General features: G+C 38.9%; 1 protein-coding gene across 2 annotated transcripts in view; it reads right to left on the bottom strand.

Moving 5' to 3' along the window:
* ndst2b (N-deacetylase/N-sulfotransferase (heparan glucosaminyl) 2b) overlaps positions 1-20,476 on the bottom strand; it is a 64,383-nt gene that overhangs the window by 7,194 nt on the left and 36,713 nt on the right. For both annotated transcript variants that reach the window (XM_079594758.1, XM_079594759.1), the window contains exons 2-5: positions 3,416-4,830; positions 1,280-1,367; positions 1,031-1,185; positions 729-914 (exon numbers count right to left, since the gene is read on the bottom strand). In XM_079594758.1, the coding sequence (XP_079450884.1) occupies positions 729-914; positions 1,031-1,185; positions 1,280-1,367; positions 3,416-4,450 (1,464 nt within the window). In that variant the 5' untranslated portion in view covers positions 4,451-4,830. The remainder of the gene's footprint in view (positions 1-728; positions 915-1,030; positions 1,186-1,279; positions 1,368-3,415; positions 4,831-20,476) is intronic.

The raw sequence follows: 20,476 nt of genomic DNA on the forward strand, positions 1-20,476 counted from the left end.
CTGAAGAGAAAACGCAAAAGTGGCGTTGCTTTATCCCTTTTTATTCTGCGTTTAGACAAACGTTATGTGGGGGAAATGTGTGTGCATGGTGACGCAAAAGTGTGTGAAATTCGATGTAGTATGCACTCCAGGCGGCTAGGTGGCAATGTGAAGCAATGATAGTGAAAGAGACGCTGACACTGTTTTTCATGTTTAATACGGTAAAGCTGCTGCTTTAACCCTCGGTGCTCTTCGTGTGTCACTCAAAAATGACAGATTTTTTTTTTTTGTCAATGAAATTAATACTATATTTTAGTTTGATAATGTTTTGTTATTTTCCTGTACTGGTGCATGCCTGTGACGTAAACGCATACACGACGAGAGCCACCGTGAGCAGATCGGTGCCTTCACTGTCTAGCAGACTTGTGTTTTTACCCTTTAGACGGGAACGCGACGGTGGAACGTTTTTAAGATTTCCACTCTGGAGGGTGGTTTCACTTTTTTGAGTTTTTAAGCCCCAAAAACGCTGTTGCCGTCTAAACGAAACGCACATCTGATAAAATATTTGTCCGTTTTCACCCGCGAGCGTTCTCGTGTAAACCGGGCCTCAGATGGACGTCTCTGGCATCAAGTAAAAAAAATGTAGCGCTGCATTCAGTCTAGTTGTTTTGCTAGATGCAACCAAGCATCTTATGTAAACGCCCCCTGAGAAACACGTTTGATTGAGTCAGGTGATCTTGGGTTGCTACCTGAATGCCGTTGTGTATGAATCCCCTACGGTAGCGGGCAGGCCTGAGATGAGGATACTCCTCTGTGCTGGTCACCTTGATGCCCCATACACTCTTCCAGGCATCATAAAGCTGACTGTGCACAGGGTAAACTCCTGAGTGATGGGGGGCTACAGCGTAACCCATGTCTGTGGGGATCCCATGCTCCTAAAAGAGACACAACCTGGGATTACTTTGCTTGTAGCTATGCAAAATCAAACAAAATCTTGTGCAACACCAGAATTCAACGACATTATTTAGCATGCATCAAGGCGGATTCCGACCTGTGCAAACTGTCTATTAAGTCTCATCTGTTCTGCGAGCACGCTGACGTTGTGGAAGAGATGAGGTTGCATGTGGCTCCACATGTGCGGGAACCACCAGAACTCCTGCCGGTGTCGGAGCAGCGTGTCGTCACCCTCATCTTCCTCATCTGTCCCTGAAGAGCAAGATCAGACAGAGACAAAGTATACATGTGTGGAGGTGGAGATATAGATTTTACCTGTTTAACTCATCTAATAACTTTATCATACCTGTATGAAAAAACTTGCCAGAGAATCCCAGGTTGAAGGTGAAATTAGGTACCAGAGAACGAAGTTTATTCTGTGTGTGAAGCAGTGCCTAGAAGAAAAAAATCCAACTGGTTCAATATACATAATTTTATAGCTGACACATGATGAGCAGTTATTGTGGGTTAAGATTTTTATTTTGGGTATATGAAGCTACTGTAGGTTACAACTAATGGCGGGTGGTATAAATGTATCACAGTATGAGTCACGGTGATGACATCTTGCAAAACAGTTATTTTTGCTGGATTCAAAAAAAATGTGTTGACAGTACAATGTACTGTCCTTGTGTTAATACCAATTTTGGATAATCCAGTCAATTAAAATAAAATAAAAAATAAAGTCATTTTCTCTTTGTATTTGTAACAAAAAAATACTTTTTTTATTTTTAAGATTTAATATTATATTAAACTGGATGAGTCACATTTAAAGTTGTGACCGCACATCAGTTCTACTGTCTATCTATGTGGAAAACAAACATAAATAGCTCAACTTTAAATTCAGGCTCTTCCTCATCCTGACTGTTTGGGACACAATTGATCCTCTATCTTCGCATTTACTTTTTTTTTTTTTAACACAAACGGTATTTTAAAGAATGTTGTTATGTAACCAGACAGTTGACAGTTTTTTTTTTTCCTACTATGGAAATCAATGATTGCTGTCAACTGTCTGCTAAACAAAATTCTTTAAAATATCTTCTTTTGTGTTCAGCAGAAGAACGAAACAATCCTAGGCAGTCCTAGTCAATCAAGTATATTATTTTGTTATTTTAAAGATGCAGGTTGGAGAACAGGTGGATAAACAGGTCTTGCAGAAACAAGGAAGGCAATAACACGAATAGAACAAAAGATGAAAAATGAAAAAGTGCGCTCTTACTGGGGGGAAATAGAAAGGGTAAGAGAGGAAAAAATGAGAGAGAAATGTGAAACTGAAAACCTCAGGCATGACATTGCTTTTGGTGTGCTGGGCCACACAGAAACCCCTATGAGAACTTATCTGCTCAAATTAAAAAGTGAGCCAGTCTAATTAGCCCCATGCTAGCCTTCAGCAAGAGCCTTCTTTCACTCTGAGGAGATGAGAGAGAGAGAGAGGGGGAGAGAGAAAGACAGAGAAAGAAGAAGAATACCATGCTCCAATGCATTACAAACAAGCTCTCCCTCTCACACAATAATCAAGGCTCTCTACAAACAACAGCAGAGAGAATACATCTCCCTGATCCGTATTAACCGTGCTAATTCATTAGCTTCATTTCAGTCATGGAGGAGCTCTGGGAGTGTGATGGCAGTCAGAGAGAAGCTCTGAGAGTAAAGAGCTGGGATTATTTAAACAAAAGATACCTTTGATGGAAGACAAACTGATGTCTGATTCTGTATCAAGCCTATCACAAACAGACAATTTCATATCAACAAACTTGTTTTGATTTGTTTTTTTTCTCCTAGTGGTGGTTGCCGAGGTTTTTCTATATGGTTGCTAAGATGTATAAGTTCCTTTGCTAGGGTGTACTGGGCAGTTGCACACTGACTCAGGTCAAAACAGCCCACCCCCAAGTCTGTGATATTTCGGTCACTAGATATGGCTGAACTCTTTGCCTCAATTCAAGTCAATTGTTTTTGATAGTTTCCGTCCGCCAGGAAAAAAAACTAAATCTTAAACTGCCTAAAGTTACTAAGAAAAATGACAAACCCATGAAGAGGTAAATATACGACAGTCCAAGCTGGTACTGATGATCTACTCAATCTAGCCTATGTTTTTATCATCATTCTGAATACGATCAAGACGTAAAAAAAAATATTTTCTCAGCTTTTTGTTTTGATTTTTTCTTTTTAATTAAATTTACCCACATGATTGTTGATTTAAAAAACACACAAAATGAAGCTAAAAAAAAGTTTTTTAAAGCAGAGGCTTCTTTATATATTGGCTGTACACACATTCATACAAAAACATTCTGGGGGCCATGAACTTTTTGTGAATATGATAATAAATTCACACTCATGGTTGAACATTTGAAAATGAAAATTAAGATATTAGTATTGTCATTTTTCTGATGTACTTGATAGTCATATTGATATGTAATCAGAAAATAAGGCTCCATAAGGCTCTTACCTCAACATCTGCCACTTTCATGCGCGTCCCCTCCTTCCCAACAAAGATGTCATCCACGTCCACCAGCAAAAATCTGTCCAATGAGAGGCTGAGCCTCCTGCCAGTTAAATACCCCACAGCATCCACAAACAACAGCTTGTGCAGCCAAAAAGTCAAGCTTCCACCAAAGAACACCCGCTGAATCCCATCGTGAAGACCTAGGTCCTGCACAACCGTAGCTAGCAGCGCTCTCTGTTGGTGTGAGTGTGTTGGGAGCTGATTGGGTTCTGCTGGTCTGGGGCTAGCTAACAGCACAGGCTCATAGGTGCTGTGGTTGGACAGGAAGGTGGTCCAGTTGTCTGCAGGTAGAGGACCAGGTTCCAGCTCATTGGGTTTGGTGATATAGAGTAGGGGTGCAGCAGGGTTGACTCTGTAATCCCAAAGTGGCAGGTTCGAACGCAAGAACAGAGGGAAGCCTCTGAGCTGAGCGCTGGATGGCGAGTTTTCATTCGCCCGGTAGAAGCCAATGATTCCCACTCCATAGTCTTGGCAGTATTTATCCAGTAACTGGCGGTTCCACGAGTCCAAGTTGACGTACTTGAGCAGATTCTCATAGACGATGAGTGTGTATCGGCCACGACCTCGCCAAGCCAGAGGAGGCATGTCCCCTTTCCCCGGTGCAATTTCAGTGCGGTAATGAAAGCGGCTTGACTCTAAAATGGCAACAATCTCTTGTCCGAGTTGGGAGTAGATGCTTTCCACAAAGAGTAACACCACAGGCTCTGTCCGAGAGGTGTCTGCTGTCCTCGGCGAGTGTCGCCGCTGGCTGATCTGCGATGGCAGGAACAGTGGAGCCCTTTGTCCGCCACCAACTACCGATGTAGCTACACAATCCCCCAGTGGTAGCGGCAGAGGGGCCTCCTTGATCTTGGGTCCAGCAGTGACGTGATAAGCCAGGTAGGCCATGGAGAGTAGACAGAAGAGAATGAGTGCAAGGATCAGGCGGTGGAGACCTTGGTGCCTGACTACTCGTGCCAACTTCCTCACTCCAGCCATAGCTGTCTTGGCCAAGTGGGTGGCAGGGACAGAGAGAGGGTGGCGCCTCACTCTGGTAGGGAGGTAGAATAAAAACAGGGCAGGGATTAAACGGCAATGAATTTGCCCTGCCAGAAAACAACCATTGAATCTAGGTCACCATGGCCCCCATAGCCTGCGACGGAGTCGCCGCTCCGGTGTCTCTGTTTTTGTATTGTACTCCTCCCGTCCATATAATGACCCTACGCGTAAGCAGCCGAAGGCATCATGTGAAAACACTTCTCAACTGTTTGTTCTTTAGAGTGTTGTTGTTTTGGCTTGAAACCATCTGCCACTTCATGCATCTGCTTGATCAAACCAGGTGTGAGAGAACCGTCATCTAGCAGAACCACATGTTCATCCTAAAAGAGAAATGAGAATGGGGGAAAAACAAGAAATGAAACGTTTGAAAGGATTATAACTAAATCTGTTTACTTTAAGGCTGGAATTCACTAAACAAATTTTCACAATCTGGAGAAGTTGAAGCTAGTTGCCTAAAGTCAGAGCCATTCTGTAGATTGTGTGTAGTCAGAGTTGACAAATATTGCATAGAATGCAGTATGATGTTTAGACTTGAAGTCATGTAGTGCATCCCAGCATTGAAAATTGAAATTTGAAAATGAAAATTCTGTCACCCTCATATTGTTCTGAAAGCACCTGGTATTACTTTTTTCCTTTTTGGGGGGAGGGAAACAAAGGGAGAAATATACTGTTTGCTCTTTTCAATGCAATTACATTGAATGATGAATGAAGTTTTACAGCTTCAAAAAGGAAATAAAAGTACCATGATGCTCCAGTCTCCATTCATTGCAATTCTATGGAAAAGAGTGATCAATACATTATTCATACAGCTTTAGAAACACATCAGACCAAAAGCATTTTTTTCTTAAACAGTTTATGGCCTTCAACTGATAAAGAGCACTTTTTAAAGCATTTAAACCATGTGTGAGCTTAAACGCTGTTGTATTATTAGCCATAACCAGTGTTCACGTGTGTATGTAAACACACTCATTGATGACAATATTCCTTTTTGGGTGAACTAATCCTTTAATGATATTAAGAGGATACATTTTTACAATGTCTAGACACTAGGTCTATAATCATGGTAATAGCATGAATAGGAAATCCGTCCTGTACTTAAACACTCACATAAAGAGTCACAACATAAACGTGGGAGTTTCAGAAGGGAGTCCTGCAGCTATCTGAACTGTACCATGCACTTTCTTAACCTTTAAAACTACAGGTCGTAGAGCTTCTCCCCATCCAAGGGGCCAACACATACAAGAAGGGGCCACAGAGTATCTCCACAGAGAGAGTATTGCAGACAAACCATCTGCTGATTTTCCATTAGATGACACACAAACACATACTCACAAAAACACACCCCCTGCCCCATTATCAAATCTCCCTTACCGTCTACATGAGACCTTTTCCCAGGGATCCCAAAATAACTCCACCCCACACCATCCCTTAGTCATGATCCTCGGATATAGGCTTTCAGGTGTGACTAGAAATGTGTGAGAGTGCTAGTGCGTGTGCTACGTGTATACAAAAGAAGAGGGCGTCAAGTATGAAATGTCAGTGCGGTGCATAGTCTGTTTATCATGAGCTGCTTTCCGCTCTGTCGTCTCCTCGATATCAAATGTGATTAAGTTTGGTAGATCCAACATTCACCTGTAGATACTGCAGAGAAATCTGATGCCGTGAGAAATTGAGTTCTAGTTAAGTAGGCCAAGCGACAACCCAAACAAGTCGCCCTGCCACTGGCATTATCGCCTTTAACGCTGCAATATTAGCCTTTGCTAGCATTACCTTTATTTGAATAAGTTAAGGACACATTAAATGTAATTTTTGGGCACCTGTATTCAAAGGGCACACGGAAATATCATTATGTTTGACGCACTGCATTAAGCTTCCATTAAGTAATGGCTTAAAAATTTCTCAATGCCTTTATTAGTTAAAAAGTGCAGAACAAGCTTTGGACGTGCAGCAGTTTCTGCACCAGAGATCCAGTTCCATTAATGTGGCACATTTCAATGATTAATCTCTGGGAGAAAAAAAGCAGAATGGCTGAGCATGAAGAATTTCAGAGATAAAACATAAGCTGACTTAGCAGTTTTATAATATATTATACTGTACCATGTAAATGGATCTTTCCAGTTGCCAAGAATAACTTTGATACAGAACTTAGCAGAAGAAACTCTATGACAGGAACAAAATGCACCACAATGCTGGTGCCTCATCATCCGAGGATGTTTCTTTACTTCATATGTAAGCTTTTGATGCACACGGTCTAGTCAAAGAGGCTTTTGGAGATGCAGAAGCAGTGCAGCCTGTGACCACAGCGTGGAGCGAGAGCTTTGTAGCGCAGCTCTACAGAGTCTAACGCAGAAGGGCAGAATCAGCTCAGCCCGAGGGGTGCCTGAGGGCCGCCGGCGTCACGACACGCATAAGCAGATGACATTCTTCAAGAGTCCTTAACACGCTCTCTTCCCACGGCACTCAGAAACACTTCGAGTGATTCAGCACACATATTCCGTTTGACTTCAGTGTTGACTTATGGTTCCTTTCCTTCCACTAGGAAATCATTATCCTGGCCAGGCAGTATAGGGTTTCTGTTCTGCCAGTGTGTCTGGCCAACAGGAGAACAGCTCTATGGGACACTGTTCCTTATGACTGCTGGAAGCCAACGGCTCTGTGGAATGTCTTACTGGCTTTATATAAAGACAAAGTGTCACATGCCCTCTGGCTGATATTTGATCCACAGGTAATATAAGGATAATGAATTCAGCAAGAGCCCTGAGAGCTGCGATTCACACAATTGCGCATGAGTATTAATGAGACGAGTCATTTAACTGATGAAGAAAAGCCATTCATAAAAGCTTGAGGCATTCTAGAAATAAGGTACAAGAGACGGTGTATTGTGGATTTTTTTTTTTGCTATAATAAAATGACATATACCACATACTCTTACATGATAAAATTAAGCAAATTCACTTTAGCAAAAGGCCTCTAGATAGATAGATCGTTAGACAGACAGACAGACAGACAGACAGACAGACAGATAGACAGATAGACAGATAGACAGATAGATAGATAGATAGATAGATAGATAGATAGATAGATAGATAGATAGATAGATAGATAATATATTGTGATTTTGTTCCATTTCTATTCATATTTATCATTTATTCATATTCAGGGCTATGCCTCCATACAACCAAACAAGGTTGTAAACATATATTATTATATATTGTCTTTTAAAATAAATATATATCTATCATTTTATAAAAAAACATTGTTATATTGTGTCTTGCAATATATTTTTGTAATATTAATGTACACTATTACAACTATATGCAAGGTTTTTAATTCACAACATAGTGAGAGGACAAAAAATAAAATGTTGCAAGCCAGATTGAAACTCTTGTTGTACATGCGAGTACCATAGCTCAATGTACTGTTTAATGTGCTAACCACTAAATCACAGGTCCGACTGCATACATGATTGGGGGAGGAACACAGTAGTCAACACACTCGCCGAAAAAGCCATTTTATAGAGGTCCTGCAAGCTCTACACATCAGAGCCTAAAAATATGTCTGTTGAATCAGTGGGATACATGGTAGTATAATTCATAAGACAGAATGGAAAAAGAGCAGATGGCAAATGTTACAGAATAAGGATAAAGTTTAATCTTCCATCTCTCTATCTTCTAAAAAGCCAAGATAACCGCTCTCATTAACCATTAATAAATATTTAACAGTGGAAGATTAGAGTTAAATAGGTCTCCATTAGTCAGGTTATTCATCATAAGACTTCCAAAAGTGTGAGAAAGGAAAAGATTTAGCGAGAGATAAGGTGTTAATATGAAAAGTGAGAAAGTGTAATAAGTTAATTTAAGTAAGACACCCCGTTGGACAACTCTGAAGTGTTTATGGGAAAGAGTAGCACTTAGATCAGATAACTATGCCCAACAGAAGGAATGAGAGTGTAACAGTGTATGAGAGAGAGATGAGGATAAATAGAGTCATGAAAATCAAACCACTTTTTTCTTGCTGAATATCAGTTTCAAATATTTTTTCTTGTTTCAATTTCACCCTGAAATAAGTAATATTTTTGTAGTAAAATGGGTTGCTGTTTGATGTTGACATTAACCATCCTGAAGATTTTCTTCACACACACAGTAATCTGACCGCCATGTAAAAAATCTTTAAAGAACTGATATCCACCAATCACAAGAGTGTGTTTTCATCTGGGCCCAAGCTAATACTGCCAATACACACACACACACACACACACACACACACACACACACACACACACACACAACCTTATGAACGGCTTATTTTTGAAATGATGAGCTGCAGAGAGCTGAGAGAAGGTGAACATAAATGATGGTGAAAGAGTGGAAGTAAGAGGAGGGATGTAGAGGATACAGTGTGCATGTTTGGGTTTTTTAGGAAAGGACATGTGTCAGCATGTCTGTACAAGAAAATAGCTTGTAATAGCTCAAAGCTGGTTTATACTGTACATGATGTATTTGTAGTTGTACCACTTTTAACATAAAACTGGAATGCGCTTTGCTTACCCTGAAGTCATTTACCAGGCTCTTGAGGACACAGTGAAGTAAAACTAAACTCAGACAGCTAAAGAAACACAACTTAACTTGCATAACAATGGCGATATACTTGTCTGACTGAAATGGGCATTTTAATGAATTGCATGAAAAACTCTTTCCACTTTTTTCAGTGTTGATGATAATATGAAGCTGATTTCTGTAATGGAGGTGATGCTGAATTCAGCTTTGCCATTACAGGAATAAATTGATTTTTAAAATATATTTAAGTTATTTAAAATTGTAATAGTATTTCACAATATTACTGTTTTTACTCCATTTTTGAACAAAATCAATTTTCACTGTAAATTTTAAGCCTTGGCGACCATACGAGATTTATTTTAAAACAATTTTTAAAATCGTACCCACTCCAAACTCTTGTATGGTAGTGTATATATACACAGTATACTATATCATACTGTACACACCAATATTTTCATCACAGCTGGTTTGACAGCACTGACTTGACTGCTGTGATAGTAGTAGAGTGCCAAAATGTGTCTCTTTTCAAGATACTGTAGAAAACCTGGTATCCTTACATTTTTTTATTTTAGTATTTACCAAAATAAGCGCATTTTGACATCCCTAATGGATGCAATCACATGGCACATCATGCTCAGGAAGACTTCAGTTTCCACATGGCCAGATTCCCGAATACCTCTCATCCTGTCTAACCGTGCAGGTAATGGAACACAGTTTCATACTTGCGCGAGACATTGCATCCAAATCAATACTAGCTCAAGCATGATGGCGGCCATCGTCCCCAGGTCTATGTTAGAACAAGCCTGCGGTGGATACGTAGCCACAAGGTCATGGATATTTCAGTGGAGCCTACACAGGAGTCAAGGCCTGCCATGATTCACCTGCCCATCTCTACCTCCCCAGCTTGATACAGCTGTCAGTCAAATAAAAGATGACCACAGTGGCGTACACAGCCTCACAGCCTGTCAAATCCATTTTAGAGAGCACTCCCTCAGACAGACACAAAAACACAAACAGCTATTAGAGCTGTCAGCCCCCATTCACAGACGGAGCAACTGACAGTATCTCCCCCCTCCTCTCAACAGTCCCTCATAAACACATTAATGCAGACAAACAAAAGACAAGCGATGCAGGTAATCATTCCATCAGAGGAATATAAATCAAGCTCAGCGCAGCATTAAGAACTAAAATCAATTCCAATCTTCTAGCTTTTAGCTTCCCTTCCTCCTTTACAAAATCTCCATGGTGATGGATCAATCACTCCACCCCTCATGCGTCCTCCATTTCTGGGATATTGTATTAAGAGCTGGATTTCTCCAAGGTTCAGTTTGGGCTCTCAGGAGCGGACAGATGAAGAACAGTAATCTTTTTATAGTCTGAGAGTTGGGATATTCTATTAGCTAGAATGGCTTGAGCTTTCTGATTTATAGCACAGCGTGTCCACCTCACAGCCAGGGGGAGCTGTTAGAAATCAGCAGTCAATCAACTCAAGTCATCGACCCAGTATAATCGGGCTTAATGATTTAGGGAAAGTGAGAGAGAAGAAAGAAGAGAAGAAGAGAGTGTGAAAGACAGGCAAGATCCAAAACTTAGTGTGCTGCCTAACTTTTGTGGCAACTAACTTTTTCAGTTAGTTGTTGAGGCAACATTTCTTCTAATTTTATTTTATTGTAAATCGTTTCATCTAATATTTATATTTTATTTTAGCTTTATTTCAATTTTAAAAAAAAGTTTTTTGATAGTTTTAGTGAACAATGACACTTACAGGCAGCATAATTAAGATATTTTCTAAGAAACATTCTTCTGTTTAATAGAATTATAGAAAATAAATTCTTCTTCAATATAGTTTAAAGAGGTTGTGAGTTGAGAAATTAAATTTTCCTTGATCTTTTGGCATATAAGTGGTCAGTTTCTGAACTCAAAAATTCCTCATTAGTCCAAAGGTTTTATTGAATCCAAGTTTCAAAAATGATTCCTTTTGGATGTTGTCACATTATGGTGTAATAGCGTGACCAAACTTCTACATCATCGCATATTTTTGCCCCAGCCACTGGCGCTTTAATGAGATGAGAAGAATGATACAGGATCACTTAATATTACCTTCCGACGGATCCTAATAGTAGGAAAGTGCTTATTAATTTTCAAAATGTCTCAGTAGAGCATTATTTGTTCAGTTCACTATGGATTATTTGGTAAATCAGTCGCAATTTCGGCGAAGGCTTTGCAAACCAACTTTTACTGTAAAGGACCTGACAGTAATGCTACAACATGTAAGTAACCATGTTAATATTTCATGCCTAATCTGTGATTCAATGATTTCTGATATGTAATGATTAACGTACAGTCAGACATTCTGTCTCAAAATCGTTTAATGCCATTTATGGGTCAGTAAATCAAGCCAGTGACTAAATGGACAACTTCACATTGTTTCTCTTTATACCATGAAAAAAAAAACTGTAATTTGAATTGTGAATGAATCATATAAAGCAATTAAAGAACCCTCCCTTTATAATGGCTGGAGCTGTAAATCACATAGCACAAGTTTATCACTGAATAAGTTCTGAATTCTCGCCAAAACTCCCGTTATAATCAATTACATTGTCATTGTATTTGCACTGTTAGTTCTTAAAAGCATTCATGAGAGTGCAGAGATAGAACTGCAATAGCGAGATCACTGCATTCATGCGCTCAACAGACTTGTCTATCATCGGCTACAATGCTCATCACTGCAACCTATCATGTGATGGGAGTAGATCTAAATATAATGCTATAATAAACATTTTTTACAATTAGGTAATCTTGACAGCAATAACAGTAAAAATGTAGTAAAAGAATTCGAGAGAGTTCCACATGTAATACTTATTTCATATTCAAATATGTTAGCCAATCATAGCAGTGGGCGTTTACAGTACATTGAAGTCTCACAGAGCGTTCAAATCAGAAGGCTAAATTATGGCCTTTTATTTTGACATTATGACCATTTTTATGTGAAAATCATACTAACATTATAAGTGCACCTTAGGAAGCATTGTAAAAAAAAAATCAGTTCATGACCCCTTTAATAATATCACTGGACAGTAAGGTTTAGATGAATCTTGTATGCTCTTTACTAGAGTAGCGTTATTTGAGCTATGAATGACTTTAGAGAGTTGCTACCTATGCAGGGTGTTTTTAATCAGCCAATTATATCAGGTTTCATCATAGTTAAGATGCTGCCTATGTACTGTAGGCGCTAGGTATCGAGACAGCTCAAGGTTCTCAAACAGAGCTAGAGTGAAGACCGATAACCAGGGGAAAAGATGAAATCACACAAGAAGAACAAGATAAGCAGATCTGTGTGTATGCCTTAAACTAGATAACATAATCTCATGGCTAACTGCTTGAAAAAGTCCCATGCTGGTTACCAGTATGTGTGTTAATCAAATATTAAATACTAAAACTCAGTCATGCAATGGCATTTTTCATACTTGTCCAAAATTAAGGTTTTAAATAGAATTTAAGGGTTAAACAAAGAAACGGAATTTGATTAAAGAACTAAAAAAAAGTATTCAATACAGAGAGCGACATTATAATATTTTTTTTCTTGAATTATGTCAGAGCAAGAGCCTTTCCATTAATGAAAGTCACATAACAAGAGGAGATTCTCATTTTCTATGGTCAAATGGCATGAATACTGTGCCGAAGGACAAAAGAAGCTGGACAAACTTGATGAAAGGAGAGAAAAGGAAATTAAAGTACACAGTTCATAAATCCTCTATGGCAACAGACATATTAGAAAAGATAAAGCACAGATGGGCCGCTAGTAAATTTGCATTGTAAATCAAAGATTTACAGCTACTTGTAAATCTCTTCCAAGAAGGGTACAAATTATGAGAAGGATTAATGTTTGATCCCCTTAATTAAGGCTTCAACCCAATTCCCCAAAAAGGAAGTCAAAACAGAAGGTTGGAGAGAATCTACTTATTCTTTTTAAATATAAGAATGCTACGTCAACACGGTTTTCAAACGTTCCAGTTGCCACAAGTTAGTCAAGTTAGTTTTACAAGATTAGTCATTTTCACTTGGCATTAAATAGACGCCCACGAACAAACATTGTGTTTAATTGAGGTGGTAACCAAGGAAACCGTTTTAGTCCGTATATATATAGGTTATATAGGCTATATATATATATACATATATGTATATGCATATATATATATATAATTTCTGATATGCACCACCCAGACAAATTTGGTTACAGATGCAAAAGACAGCTTGGGTGGGCTCTTAAAATAGTCAACATCCCTAAAAGTCTATATAATTCACATATTACTTCAGCTGTAATTATCACAACGATGTCGCATCATTAGGAGACAACTATTTAACAAGTCTCAAAATAATGTGCTGCCACAAATAACAAATACATCAACACTAACATGAGAATCTATGGCAACATTTGCTTATGCGACATTGCTTAAATCTCCGCACACACGCTTGGACAAGCTGATAATAATTTGTTTTCACTGGAACTGGTTAACATTCAAAATGTCAAGTGTTTGTGGCAATGTGAGCAGCCTTGAGCACAAAGGCATAAAAATGCGCTCAAAGAGCCTCTCTTTCGACTAAATCCATGAACCACCTCTAAGAGCCCAAAGCTAAGAGCTGAACCTCTGAGAAGAGAAAATGATATCCTCTCACCAGCCTTTCTAATTCAAATGTTATCTGTGATTAAACCTTTAGGGGCGGCAAGCACTACTACTGTATCTCCTCGTCCCTTTGAATGCACTTAAAATAAAAGTGCAAAAGACAGCAAAAAGCACACCAACAAAAACAAAAAAGGCATCAATCTCCAACAAAGGCTTTTAATGGCATCCATTTTAATCCTCGTTCTGAGAATTTCAATCAATGCGCCATGGGCACACGAAAACATACCGACAGAGTTTCAGAAAGTGTTTTTTTTTTGTTTGTTTTTAAAGGTTGGAGTATATAGGAAGATCATGCAGCCATGGGGTGATTTCCTCTGTCGTTCGGGATATCAAGGCTTCTGTTGAGGGGAATTGATTTCCTTTAAAAGACAAAGCGACAGAGGAAAGGCCAAATCGCTGCTTTATCTAGCATGCTACGAGTGAATTGCTCAAGCCAGAGAGGTACTGGAGCTTATCTAAGGGTCAGATGGCCTATCATGGGTTACACATCTGGGAAATGCAGATCATTCAAGACAGTAATTGACTAAAATGGGCTTTTCACACTTGAAACCGTTTACCCTGTCGTAGCTGTGGGCGTTTTGATACCAAAGGATATACAACACCATTCAAAGGTTTTGGGTCAGTAGAATTATTATTTTATTTTTTTAAGAACTTAATACTTGCAATAAATTGACAGTAAATACATTTATAATTTTACAAAAGATTTATTTTCCTTTTGGAATTTCAGTTTCCACAAAAGTATTAAGCAGCACAACTGCCTTGGTGAGCATAAAAGACTTTCAAAAACATTTACAAAAATTGGTACCACTTTATTTCGAAAGTCCACTTTAGACATTCCACTAACTATAAGTAACTTTGCAACTACTGTACATGTCAACTAGTCATTAGACTGTCTGCTAACCCTAACCCCCAAAACATTATTAATACTTGGAAATGAATGAGAGTTAGATGACACTGTTGCAAAACTACTTATTGTTAGTAGAATGTCTGAAGTGGACTATTGGAAATAAAGGGCCCTATCTTGCACCCAGCGCAATTGACTTTGAACACCGACGCATGTATCATTTTGCACCCGCGCACAGGGGACTTTTCCCTCCACAGACGCACGTCGATAAATTAGGGAATGAACTTGCGCTCGCAGGGGCGGTTCAGCGCAAAGAGGAGGTGTGTTTCGGCGCAAAACTTCCATGGTGCTATTTTCCAGTTTTAGAAAGCAATTGCGCCACTGACCAGGGAAAAAACAGTCTAAAGACAGTGGCGCGTTGCGCGTTAGTGATATGGTATTTTAAGGGCGCGTGCTTGGCCATAATGTTAACGCGCATCCACTTTGATTATATTTAATATAAACAGACGCAGCAGTTTTCATTTTTGCAAATCATACATTATTACAAGGAAAAATATTAACACACGAGGGAAATCATTGTTGTGTCCGTGAAGATGTGAAAAGATCTATCTAGATTTAAAAAAAAAAAAAAAATCTAGATTAGGCTACACATTTACCCAAAATACACGCCTGTTTAACCGAAGCTAATTTGGGTGGGTTTCTCCTATTATCCCCAATGTCACTTCTCTGTGTTTTACGGCCCTGACGAGAACGTCGCTTTCCTCGGCTGTGAACCGCTCCTGGCGTGCGCTGGCAAATCCGCCGTTATAATAGCGATCCGCCATGGAACAAGCGCGCCTGCTCTTAAAGGGAATGTGAGAGGACGCTCTGATTGGTTTATTTCACGTTACGCCCAAACCACACCTATGAATAATGAAGCTACTTCAGACCAACCCCTTTTACATTTGCGCCAGGCGCAAGAGGCATTTATCCCGCCGGGAAAATAGCAACAGCGCCGGGATCCGCCCACAAAGTTACTTGCGCTTTGACACTTGCGTTTCAGATCGTTAAAATAGGGCCCAAAGTGTAGTAAAACATTTTTTTTGTACTGTTCTTGAACTTTTGAGTGATAGTGTATATTGTAAGATATATTTGTTCAGTCTCACAGGTCACGTCACTTCCTGATCCCACTCCCTCCCTCTATCCCACTTTCCTCTCTGCCAGTAAATAAAATGCTAAAAATGTAATGCATACATAATCCTGTGTTATCTTGTTTCACACTGTTCTTATTTCCTCCTGGGTTTGTAATTAATCCTAGATATTCAGGTTTCAAGATTTTACACTGTGCATCTGTAAACCCCAGTTTAACATTCTTATTAGCATATTTATGAGGTCAATAACACTGATTGGAGGAATACAGGTTTGCGAAAGACTCAGAATAGTTTAAAAACTGCTTGTGGCAGTCACAGAAAATGTACAAAAGCAAAAACAAATTCCAGTTACAGCATTTGCCACCACTAGTGGCCTTTGCTCAGGGTTTAGAAAGATGGTAGTTCAGTTTGAAAAGCCCCACAATCGTATTATTCATGATGAAACTGCAACATTATTCCAAGGAAAATATGTCTTCATATAAAATAAGTTACCGAAAAAAGCAGCTCCACTATATAGTGTTTTTTACCCAACGGTGAAACTCATTCGTAATTTGACAGGCTAGAATATACACAATTGATTCCAAAATGACACAAATTCACCAAAGAATATATCAGATTTATTTTTCAACAACCAACCAGACAGGGAAATCGAGCAACTCCCTGCAAAGTCTGTCCATTCTGATCACATTTATGACATCTTGCCTTGATATCCACTGGAAGTTGCAGGAATTTTATATCCGGCATTTTTAAAGATACCTAAAAACCATCTTTGTGGTAGAAGGTTCTCTGCCGTCATTGCAAAGGATAAGCCTTAATTACATCCCTGTGAAACAATGTGACAGCATGAGGTTGGGCTGAAGACTCCTGCAGTGCTGGAATGGGACTACAGCCAGATGCTGTCAATTAAAATGCCTGGACAAAGGAAAAGCCAGGCTCCTAGACAGGGCCAGAGAAGGATATGATATCTACCAAAGGTGTTTTTCCACTCACAGAAAACCACTCGTCCCATGTCGCAGCGTAGGCAACGATCAAACCCAAGATCTGCTCTAATGAACTTGAGCTCCCATTTAATTCCATCTCTTCAGATAAAGAGGAAAAAAACCTCTGACCACAGGGTACAGAGGAGTCATAACTGTGATTGATGGAACCAAAGAGCAAATCGCGCTGTTCATATGAGTGTATAAATAATGCACATTACAAAACAGTTCTGGCTCTAGAATCTCATTGAGTGAGTTCAGTCCAACCTGAACACTCATCAGCTGAATTTATATCAATGCAGTCTACAGTATATATTGTAACTCTGGCGTCTTAGTCATATTGCTTTTTCAGTCATTTTATGAAAGAAAAAAAAATGTCTAGAGGAGTTTATTACAGTGCTTTCACCATGTTTAAAATGGGGTTTTAAGGGGGCAACACATCCCCGTGCCTTGTTAAAGTGTGTGTGAGTGTGTGTGAGTGTGTGTGTGTGTGTGTGTGTGTGTGTGTGTGTGTGTGTGTGTGTGTGTGTGTGTGTGTGTGTGTGTGTGTGTGTGTGTGTGTGTGTGCGCGCTCTGGGAACAAAATGTTTTACTGCTCATGCTCAGAGCCACTTGAGTAGAAGTAACTAGATTAGCATTTTCTGAAAGTAAGGCAGCAAAAATATCGTGTTAAAACAAAAATGTTAGGTATAGTCTTGTTTTCTTATGAATGTGCATGAGAATCAATGTGGCTTTTATGATTACAATACAGTGTGCAAATGTGTGCAATGACAATTGCTGTCAATTACTTTTGAATGGTAAACATTCTATCAATGTAAGTCAAAGGAATAATTTTCTTTGATAACAAAAAGATAACTTCTTAATTGGACAAAAAAAAGTTACAAATGGAAACACTGGAAAGAAAAGAACTTTTCATAAAAAGAAGTACAAGGAATTTCTTTAGTGTTGTTTGCAGTAATAGTCTGATTCTGAGTCTGTTTGCACCGACACATCCCTTGAGACTTTGTGTGACCACTTTCATTTTCACATAACTCCTCAGACAAATGTCATCCTCAACACCTCTATATACACACATCACAGTGTGGATGTCAAAAAGACACAGGCAGCTTCCTGAGGCAGCAATGAGACGTGACCGAACAAAAAGCAGACGCATCCCACTGCTGTCATCTTGAATCGGCAAGCAGACGGCACAGAGGTCAGGACAATCTCAACACATTCCTGCAGAGAAGGTGGACAGGGGTGCTTTTTATCTGGAAAAACGAGAAAAATATAGACCGTTTCTCTCTCAGAGTTTGCCAAAATGAAGTATAACACTGTTAAAATAGCAACACAATGTAAAGCATATTTAGTTACACAAAATTAGGGCCAGTAAAACATAAAAAATAAAATAATAATTTGCAGCAAGGATCATTAAATGTCAGCAACAGCCGTAAGTAATGAATGTTGATGGTCTTGTTTTGTAACTAAATGTGCATGTAACATCCACCCACAAAATGATCGTATTAGCAATACTCAGCCTTTCTAAATGAAAACTAGTGAAGACCGTTGACAAACTGGAAGAAAACAACAAAATACACCCCACCTCTGTCCTCCTTTCTGACAATCACCAGTGTTCGAGGGTGTTTATTAACACAAGCACACAGAGTACTGTGTAAAAGGCCACATAAATCTGTCCTCCCACCCCTGTCCAGTTCCTATCCAAACACGGCATGAACGTATGGTAGATCTCTCACTCTGCCTTTGGTCCACATCTACAGGAGAGGCTTTCCAAGAGAGGATGTTTTACCATTATGGATAACATCATAATGTGACATTATAGGCATTAAAGATTCAGGTAATACGGTTTAGATGGTCCACTTTAGACATTCTTATAACTATAAGTAACTTTGCAACTACATGTAAACTAACTCGCATCAGAGTATTAGTAGATTGTGCGCTTAATATCTGCTAACACATTATTTTGATGCTCCCAAACTGATATAAGTGACTATAAGTAACTTTGCAACTACATATCAACTAACTCTCATTAGAGTATTAGACTGTCTTCTAAATATCTGCTAACACTTTATGTTTAATGCTCCTCTGAAAGACATTCTACAACTTATTCTACTAACCCGAACCCTAACACCCAACCCTAACCAAACAGTCTATACAGTGTAATACACTAATGAGAGTTAGTTAACATGTTGTTACATAGTTAGAAAAAAAATTCATTTTGTGAATAGAAATAGAAAAATAGTTTTGTGAAGTGAAGATAGTAAGGAAAGATGATTGACAGGCCGACTTCGGAGGATTTGGTGCGCAATAGATCTGGAGCGTCATTGACAAATCTTCCCCGGTTTCACAGACCAGGCTTAAGCTAGTCTCAGACTAAAATACTTATCTGAACTGTTTTAACAAAGCAACTTGCTCGGACATATCTTAGACTGTATGTCAGTGCTATTGTTTTGTCTCAAGATGCACACCAGTAATGTTTTGGTCTAAGGCATGTTTATAAAATGTACTTATATGTCCTCCTAATTGAACTAAGGCCTAATCCTGGCTTAATCAAAACCCTGTCTGTGAAACCAGGCTCTTATCTAGTAAAATGTGTGGTCACTCCCTATACACAGAGTACGCATGATCGCAAATTAAAAAATTAAAGTGAAAAGCATACATGCATTCCTGCCTGATGCCTGCAAATTATATATAATATAATTATCCAACTATGTAATTGTGAGAGAATGCGAAAGCTTTGAAATATATTTTTTTCCCATGTCCCTTTAGAGGCTGCATAGAATGTGTAATTTCCTTTCCGAACATCGTTTTCAGTTTCGGGCACATCCCAAGCTAGCATTATGAATGAATGAATGAATGAATGAATGAATGAATGAATGAATGAATGAATGAATGAATGAATGAATGAATGAATGAATGAATGAATGAATGAATGAATGAATGAATGAATGAATGAATCAATCAATCAATCAATGAATCAATGAATCAATGAATCAATGAAAATGACATCAGATAACATCTGATATTACATTATTGACAGATAGTCAATATTACACCATCCAAATGACAAAAGCTTGAATACTTCTTGAAAATTTAAATGATTGATTTCTTCAATTCTAACCAATTGGAGTCAATCTATGTTGTACAGTCATGGGGGATGAGTGCTAGGTTACTAACACATTATTGAAGTCATGGGAACAAGTGTTCAGTTTGTTGCCATGACAACACAGAACAGCACTTCAGCATCATGGACGAATGAATTCAGTGTCTTTAATGCAAAATCTGACATTTTGCATCATGGAAAGAGTATCAGCTTCGCTCTGTTCATTAGGGTTTCAGTAATCTGTGAGATAAAGACACTTCCTGTGTGAAAGATCACACCTGACTAAACAATTTACCTGCTATCCTGGTACAAATATCCAAACGCACTATTCAAAGATTACACAAGAGAAGTCAAATGAAAGATCTAAATGGCAGACTGTGTGACACTCGTAATATTTAAACAATAACACTGTTTGAGGGAAATCTTAACTGACAACTTTCACAGAAACTGTCAATCAACGTTTTCTGCCAAAAGTGTGAATGTCTGTTTTGAAGCGTCGCTACAGGAATAGCTCAGCTCAAAATGATTCAAATTCCTTAAAAAACGTACCGAATGACTTCTTTGACTTCTACTTCCACTCAAAAACATCTACTGTAATCAGTGCTTTATAATTTGGATGGTGAGCAGCAGACAACGGCTCCCCTGAAAGACCATCGGGCCATTCTAGAATCGGA

Source organism: Phoxinus phoxinus, assembly GCF_949152265.1.
Source record: "Phoxinus phoxinus genome assembly, chromosome: 21".
NCBI lineage: Eukaryota > Metazoa > Chordata > Actinopteri > Cypriniformes > Leuciscidae > Phoxinus > Phoxinus phoxinus.